The sequence below is a fragment of the Quercus lobata genome, chromosome 2, assembly GCF_001633185.2.
Source record: "Quercus lobata isolate SW786 chromosome 2, ValleyOak3.0 Primary Assembly, whole genome shotgun sequence".
Classification (NCBI taxonomy): Eukaryota; Viridiplantae; Streptophyta; class Magnoliopsida; order Fagales; family Fagaceae; genus Quercus; species Quercus lobata.
Window position 1 is genome coordinate 17,185,325 of NC_044905.1, and position 8,917 is coordinate 17,194,241.

Below are 8,917 nucleotides of genomic sequence, written 5' to 3' on the forward strand. Positions count from 1 at the left end.
AGTCTCAAGTGAGGTTTTGGTGCTGTTAGGAAACATTGGAAGAAGCCAAGGATGGTAGATGCAACATGGAGCTTGTTGCGGGATCTAGAGAGCTAGATAAGACACGATTCCGAGAAGCCTTGTTGGAGTAGAAGATTAGAGAGTCTCTTGCTAACCCATGTAGGGTAGATTAGGCTTGGAGAGTCTCTTGCTAACCCATGTATCCCAACTGATTGTTTAGTGGATCGATTACCGCTTAAAGGGCGGTGGAGAGGTTTTTTGCCGAGTTCTTCGGTTTCCTCTTCGATAACACATCGGCATGTTATCTTGTGTTTGCATCTCTCTTCCCTACTCTTTTACATTCCATTTTCCTGCTGTGTTGTCTTGATTATAGATTAGAGTAGCTTGTTTGTTTATCTGCTCGCACTTACACTATTTCGCACTTAGTATTAAGTTAGTGTAAAATCTATCGAGATGTAACTTTAATTTGGAGGTCTAAACAGTTCTTGTGTTTTTAACACATTTTCGAGCTTTCAAATACCACCATCAAATTGGAAGAAACATGCTCTTCCTAATTTCTAGCCCTTACACTGTTAACTTTGTTTGCCATTTTCCATAGAATTCAGCCATGCCATGATGCCATTGTTAAGAGTGTGAATGATACAAAAAAGAAGTATATAAACTCAGTAGTCACCAAGTGGAAACACAACTTGCCAAGTTGTTCTCTTTCTCTATCTTGAAGTATTCTCACCATAATTAAATAATGGAACGTGTTTCTGTGCTAAGTGGGTTTGTTCTCTCCCTTTCTTGTGACACTCAAGCTTTTCTCCTGTGAGTGTTTTCTTTTTGTTTTTTAACTTTCATATTCAGTTCTCTTTCCTTTCCAGTCTTTCTGGCACTGCTCTTTGCATTAATGTATCTTCTCTTCTTTTTAGAAAGGGTGGTAGTTTGGTTTGCTGCACTGCTCTGCCAATGATCCCTTTCTAATGTTCTCTCTTCAAATTTGAGGTCAGTACCTATTCCTTGTGAACTTTTGCAGCCGCCTGAATTTTCACTTTTTCTTGCGCTAAGCATTGATGGACAAGTCATATGTTTAAGTTTGCCACCACTTTTTTCCTGCTGCTTAGTAAGATAGATTTGTGTTTTTTGTTTCTTCGTGTACCTGTTGCTTTCGGGTTTAAAGTAGTGCAAACAGACCACCAGATTATCTACTTTTACCTTTGTTCCTGTATATCAGAACTGGAATGGATAATTCTTTTTCTTCTTCAAGTCTTCCTGTTTATGCTTTACTTGCCTTGGACAAGGATGCTAAGTTGACATTCTTTCTATCTTAATTTAAATGGCTTATAATGCAGATGTGGGTTATATTCAGCATGTTTTGGTAGTTAATTTGTTTGAGTAATACCCTTATTCATTTTCATTCAGCATGCCTATTCTGTTTCATGTATGAGGGTCAGGGGTGAGGTTCATCATTTTTAGTATTACCAAGAGTCTGGTTTTGTGAGGTTCATCATTTTTAGTATTACCATGAATCTGGTTTTGTGTGTGTCAATCTTTATTGTGTGTATCAGAGCACTCTCAGAAGGGGCTTTAAGACCTGATATTGTGCAAGTTGGAGCTGTTTTCACGTTTAACACTATTAATGGGAAGGTAGCAAGGATTGCCATGAAGGCTGCTGAGGATGATGTAAATTCTGATCCAAATATTCTTGGTGGAAGTAAATTGTCTATACTTATACATGATTCCAACTTCAATGAATTTCTTGGCATCATTGGGGGTAAACTTTTCTCTCTTATTTTTTCGTGAATTCTTTCTTGCATGTTCTTTCTTTTAACTAGAAGTTTTGGTTGGATAATAATATTCATAATTCATAGTTCTTCATTGATCACAGCATTGAAGTTCCTGGAGACTGATACAGTAGCTATAATTGGTCCACAAACCGCTGTAATGGCCCATGTACTCTCACATCTTGCAAATGAATTCCATGTTCCATTGTTGTCATTTACAGCACTAGATCCAACCCTATCTCCTCTGCAATTTCCTTACTTTGTTCAAACAGCACCCAATGATCAATTCCAGATGACTGCAATCGCAGATATGATTAGTCATTTTGGTTGGGCAGTGGTTGTTGCAGTTTTTAGTGACGATGATCAAAGCCGAAATGGTATTACTGCTTTAGCCGATCAACTTGCAGAAAGACACTGCAAAATTTCTTATAAGGCAGTACTTCCTCCTGACCCTACTGCAAAGCCAAGTGAGGTTAAGGATCAACTAGAAAGGATTCAAATGATGGAAGCTCGAGTAATTGTTGTACATACCTTTAACAGGACAGGTCTTTTGGTTTTTGATGAGGCTCAGAAACTTGGGATGATGGAGAGTGGCTATGTTTGGATAGCTACCACTTGGCTATCTACTGTCTTAGATTCTGCTCCATCTTCAAAAACTGCAAACTCTACCATAGGAGTTCTGACTCTTCGTCCACACACACCTGATTCAGAAAGAAAAAGGGCTTTTATGGCAAGGTGGAACAAGCTGAGTAATGGCTCTATTGGGCTGAACCCTTATGGTCTATATGCCTATGATACTGTATGGATGATTGCTCAAGCAGTAAATTTGTTTCTTGATCAGGGAGGTAACATTTCATTCTCCAACAATACACGCCTAAGTCGTATGAAGGGAGGAGCTCTGAATCTTGGTGCATTGAGCATTTTTGATGGGGGGAATCAATTGCTTAACAACATATTGCAGACCAATATGACAGGTTTGACAGGACCTATTCGATTTTATCCAGACAGATCCCCTTTACATCCTTCATATGATATCCTTAATGTATATGAAACTGGTTATAGGCAGATTGGTTATTGGTCTAATTATTCTGGCCTATCTGTTGTGACCCCGGAGACACTTTATACCAAACCACCAAACCGTTCAAGTTCAAGCCAGATTTTAGACACTGTGATTTGGCCTGGTGGAACAACAAAGAAGCCTCGTGGCTGGGTTTTTCCAGAAAATGGAAGGCAATTGCGAGTTGGAGTTCCAAACCGAGTCAGTTACCAGGAGCTAGTCTCACGAGTGAATGGTACTGATAAAGTCCAAGGATATTGCATAGATGTGTTCCTTGCTGCCATAAACTTGCTACCTTATGCAGTTCCATATAGGTTCATTCCATTTGGAGATGGTCATAAGAATCCAAGCTACTACAAGCTTGTAAATATGGTCTCATTAAATGTAAGTATAATTTAATAAATAAAAAGAAACTTTAGTTTTTTACAAACAAAAAATTGAAAATATTTCTACAACTGATGCTGTGACTTTGTTTTATAGGTTTTTGATGCTGCTGTAGGTGATATTGCAATTGTCACAAACAGAACAAAGCTTGTGGATTTTACTCAGCCATATATAGAGTCAGGATTAGTTGTTGTAGCTCCTGTCAGGAAGTTAAATTCAAGTGCTTGGGAATTCTTGCAACCATTTACTCCATTGATGTGGGGTGTCATAGCAGCTTTTTTTCTTACTGTTGGCGTCGTTGTTTGGATTCTTGAACATAGAATAAATGATGAATTCCAGGGGCCTCTTAGGAAACAAATAGTCACAATTTTATGGTAAGTAATTGATATGTTGAACATATAAGCTATAGATTTTTGTGTACATACTACTACATATATTAACATGTGACTTTCAAAATTGGGGGTAAAGCTGCAGTCTACTGACCACCTTTCCCAGATTTCTAGAAGCAAGAACTTTGTATACTGGTTACCACCTTTAACATGTGAATTTCATGTTTTTATGAGACACTCAAAGCATACAATACCATTGTGATTTTAGTGTACTTGGGGTGTTAAACATATTAGCCATAGATTTTAGTGTGTCACAGTGTGCACCTGGTATGTTAACATTTTAGCCATGTATTGACATGTAACCTTCAAAATTGATGATAAAGCTGCTTACCAACTATCTCTCTCAAACTCCTAGGAGTGTGGGAGCTTTCTACATGGGAGTACCATGTTTTAAATTAACATTTGACTCTCATGTTTTTATGTATATTTTTATCAGATAATCAGACATAACATTGTGATTCAACTCAACAACAATGTAGCTAAATATTGATCCTTTTTAAGTTCGATCTTACAATTCATCCAGTTAAAAATCAAGTAAATTTTTTGTATAATTTTCTGTTTGACTTTTAACTTTCCCACTGTTCTTTCTGTAACTGCTAATCTAACTTTATTTACTTTATCTGCAGGTTTAGCTTGTCTACTATGTTTTTTGCACATAGTAAGTTTTTCCATTTTGACAGTCTACATTGTATTTTTCCTGGATTACAACAGTACCTTAACCAATGGTGTCAACTCTAAAATTCTTCAAATTTTCAGGAGAAAATACAATGAGCACACTCGGTCGCATTGTGCTTCTCATATGGCTTTTTGTAGTTCTTGTAATCAACTCGAGCTATATTGCAAGCCTGACATCTATGCTCACAGTGCAACAGCTTTCCTCCCCCATCACAGGCATTGATACCTTGGTGACTAGCAATAAACCTATAGGATTCCAAGTAGGATCTTTTGCTGAAAACTATTTGACTGAGGAACTTAACATCCCAAAATCTAGACTTGTTGCTCTTGGCTCACCAGAGGAATATGCTGTTGCACTTGAGAGAGGAACTGTTGCTGCTGTGGTTGATGAACGGCTATATATAGAGCTCTTCTTGTCAGACAACTGCAAGTTCTCAATTAGAGGTCAAGAGTTCACCAAAAGCGGGTGGGGATTTGTGAGTAGCTCTCATCATGTAGTTAGTTAATTTACTTTCATTTCTACACCTGTTAATCAAGTTGGTTTTTTTTTTTTTTTTCAAAATTACTTGGCCTTGAATAGAAACCTATGTGAAAACTGAAAACTCCAGCTGGATTCTGAATGCTTGCATCTTGATTTTGCAAAGTCAGTTTTCACATAAGTGAATTGCAAAGCAAACATTATATTAACAAATAATAGTAAAAAAAAAAAAAACAACACTAGCCTAAAGACTCTTTTTTTCTTTTTTTAAATTTTTTAAAAAAATTTAAGTTGTAATCATAGGTCTACAAGTAAGCATAGTTTTAGTATAAAATGTGTGTCCTAATTTTATAAAAAAAATTCTATAAAAAAAATTATGGAATTTGATTTTTTCAATTTTACTTTTTAACCTTTTTGTTTAGCTTTTGAGAATATGGTCTTTATTTAGCTGTGTTGTGTGGGGCTGTTAGTGGAAAAGATTTTGATAAACAATTTTAAATTTCTTAAATTTATATTTATATCCTTAATTTTTTATTATGAAATTACTTTTAATCAAATAATAAGATTATTTTAAAAAAAATTGACACTAAAAAGTTATATTCCAATTAAATATATAAACCATATTGTGCCATGATGTTCGAAAAAAAATATATATATATATATATATATATATAATCTTGTGTAAAATTAGTAGTGGTCATAGTTATTAAATTCAGACCAGACGTTGACCCGGTCTATGAGTTGGGTCACTGATTCAATCAATGGGTCATTTGTCAAACCACAGGGTTAAATAACAAAATTTTAAAAATTAAATATATATAAAATTAAATTTGAGAAATCATAACCTGAATATGTAAATTAAAAAAAAAAGGCATATGCCTAAATTAAACTTGTCATTATAATTCAAAATCAATGTTTCATAAGCAATATAATTAGAAATTCTATAAAATTCACAAGGAAAATAAACAAATGTCATAAGATTGCAACAAAGTCTTTGCTAAAGAAAATCTTGTTACATGTCTAAAAATTATGTATATTAAATAAATAAAAAGGAAAATCTCAAACTCTAATACGTATTTCTCTCAGTCTCTCACACACTCACACTGTACACAAAAAAAAAAAAAAAAAACTAAACAAAAGTAGATAGTTGGTGGCATAGAGTTATATGGTCATACTTACATGCTAATTGTTGGCCAAGCACATCTATTCAGACTTCAAAGCATAAAAAAATGTATGCACTGTAGCAGCTCGTAGAAGTAGGTTTTGAGAATTGTGAAAACTAAAAAGTGAAATAATGTTTTTATTTTTTTTTTCAGGTTTTCTCTTGTTTAAATTACCATATTATCACATATTTAAAAAATAAAAGAGTCAATAAAGTAGATCTATTAATGTAATTTTACACAATTCACAAACTTGACCGGGTTAATAAAACCCAACCAGGTCACACAAGTTACTTAAAACTCACTGGGTTGCATCGGTTTTGACCGGGTCACATACTTTTCCGATCCAATTGATTACCCAGCCTGGTCAATGTGCCGGATCACTGGTTCGACTCAGTCGGGTTTAACAACACCAATAGTGGTGGAGCCAACAATTTACTTTCAGGGGAAAATTTAAAATGAAGAAGAAAATTGTATACCTCCTCCTTGTGCCATGTGTACAATAAAAAAGCTCTTATTACAATTAAAAAATACAAATACCTCAAACTTACTAAGCTAAATTTACCCTAAATGAAAGTCGTCTATTACCAAAGTTCCAGCTAAAAGTTTACTATTTTGAAAGATGTTAGGGGTGTGTTTGAGATTCGCTTATTTTGCTAAAATTGAAAATGTTTTGCTAAAAGCATTATAGATAAAGGTAAATGTTAGTTGAAATAGTATAGTGGAACACATAAATAGTACCAAAAAGTGTAGTGAAACCCATGAATAGTAACAAAAATAAGCTGAATAGTAAAATAAGTTGACAAAAAATAAATTAGCTAAACAGACACTAAGGGTGCGTTTCTGTAAGGCTTATTGCATTTGCGTTTTCTTAAGTTGTGTTTTTTGGCTGGTCCATGGCACTATTCATGGACTAGCCAAGTGCAAATTGCGGGTGAACAGTAAATTTGAGTAATAAAAAATATTTTGCTACAGTGTTTTCAGTAATAAGTTTTTAGTTTTCAGTAAAATAAGCGGTATTCAAATGCATACTAAATTTCATCATTATTTTATTCATCTGCCATAATTTTTAGTTTTGATTTTTTTTTTTTAAAAAATGATCTTGAAAGGCTTCTACATGTAACTTAAGGTAGTTTTTATTATTTAAATTCACTGATATTCTTTTCTATATTTACATATGAAGTTTAATTAATCTGTACATCACATGATAGTACTGTAAGTGTTAATAAAATTAGTAAAACATAAAATCAAGAAACAAAACAAAATAAAGTAATAATAATTTTTTTTGCCATCCCTACCCTTGACACCCCCCTCCGTCCTCTATTGCCTAAGATCCAATAGAAAATATGAACTTTTGATTTGTATGTAATAACAAAAATAAACTGAATAACAAAATAAATTGGTTTATTAATTTAGTGGCAAACACACACTTCCTCACGTAGTTTGGGTAGAACCATTCGAAACAGAGCACAGAAACCCTTTTTTTTTGTCGAACGAACTCTATCTTTGCTTTAGGTTTTTTCTGACACGTTGAAGCCATAATTAAACTGATCATATTTGTCCTGATGTCCATGGAAATTTTCTCGGTATTCCTGTCTTCATTATTTTTGACAGTCATCAAATACTTTTATTACATTTTTTTAGGTCAATTGCTTTTGATTCTATATATTTATGTTGTTGTTTTAAGGCATTGCCAAGGGACTCTCCTTTAGCCACTGACATGTCTACTGCCATACTTGCTCTATCTGAGAATGGTGAGCTTCAGAATATCCATGACAAGTGGCTATCGAGAAAAGCTTGCGGTTCCCAAGTCACTGGGCTTGCATCAGATCAGCTTCGATTACAAAGCTTCCGGGGACTATTTCTCATCTGTGGGATTGCAGGCTTTCTTGCTCTCCTACTATACTTTTGCTTGATGATACGCCAGTTTAGGCAGCGTTTTCCTGAAGAACCTAATGCTTCTATGAATGGCAGTTCACGTTTTACACGCCTCCAGACATTCTTGTCATTTGCAGATAAGAAAGAAGATGTAAGAAAGAGAATGTCAAAAAGAAAACGTAGGGATATGTTATCAAATGATAATGGCAAGAGGATCTTTAATCTTTAAGCAATCACTTGTTACCATGGTTGTTGTGAAATTCGCATATATAGCTCTGCGTGTAAAGATGTTTAGCTTTCAACTAATTGATGGTCACACGACTCACACAAAACCATTCGGATATATATATATATGATATTATTTGATTCTTTGTAATAATTCAGGAGATATCACATCCAAGAAAAAATTATATATAACATAGAGACCGTTCCTGTAACATATATCTATTTTTATGTATATATTAAAAAGTCAAATCTTAGAGAAAATTCAATTAAATTTTAATTGGATTCTCAATTTTACGTTACCTGTTTCATTTAATTTTTAATTTTTTGTATCTAGTGAATTATTGAGTGTAAAAATCGAAAGTCTAAATTCAGTTAGATTCTAAATTAAATTTCAATTGCAGTCCAATTTTGTGCCACTTGTCCATTTAATTTTTTAATTTTTGTGACAAGTGAATTATTGAGTGCAAAAATAAAAAAGTTTAAATCTAATTAAATTCTAAATTTTATATATATATATATATATATATATTTATGTATATAACCAATCCAAGAAAAGACCATAACTCAGTCACTTTGCTTGGAGGAGGCCAATCAAGGATGGCATGCACTTTCCTCTCATCCATCTTCACAAGACCTTTACTGACCATATGCCTTAAAAACATAATCTCTTTTTGGGCAAATCAAACTTTTCCTTCTTAACATACAATTGATGTTCTCTCAATCTAGACCGCACCTTCTTAAGGTGTTCCAAGTGATCTTCCAAGGACTCACTATATATCACAATGTCATTTAAGTAAACCACTACAAACTAGTCTACATACTCGTATAATACATCATTTATCAAATTACAGAATGTAGTAGGGGCATTTGCTAAACCAAAAGACATAACTAAAAATTCATAGGAA

At 33.9% G+C, this 8,917-nt stretch overlaps 1 protein-coding gene across 3 annotated transcripts; it reads left to right on the forward strand.

Moving 5' to 3' along the window:
• Positions 1 to 723: 723 nt before the first annotated feature.
• Positions 724 to 8,182, forward strand: LOC115974893 (glutamate receptor 3.2-like). 3 transcript variants are annotated; one of them, XM_031095449.1, is made up of 8 exons: positions 724 to 810; positions 915 to 987; positions 1,551 to 1,756; positions 1,871 to 3,207; positions 3,304 to 3,581; positions 4,223 to 4,254; positions 4,353 to 4,747; positions 7,597 to 8,182. In XM_031095449.1, exons 3-8 carry the CDS (start codon positions 1,645 to 1,647, stop codon positions 8,014 to 8,016), a joined length of 2,574 nt encoding a protein of 857 aa, XP_030951309.1. In that variant the 5' UTR covers positions 724 to 810; positions 915 to 987; positions 1,551 to 1,644; the 3' UTR covers positions 8,017 to 8,182. The 3 variants fall into 3 exon arrangements, with proteins under 3 accessions (XP_030951309.1, XP_030951308.1, XP_030951310.1); XM_031095448.1 differs by lacking the exons at positions 724 to 810; positions 915 to 987 and having other exon boundaries at positions 1,289 to 1,756; XM_031095450.1 differs by lacking the exons at positions 724 to 810; positions 915 to 987 and having other exon boundaries at positions 1,289 to 1,756; positions 4,353 to 4,737; positions 7,597 to 7,720.
• The last annotated feature ends 735 nt before the right edge of the window (positions 8,183 to 8,917 follow it).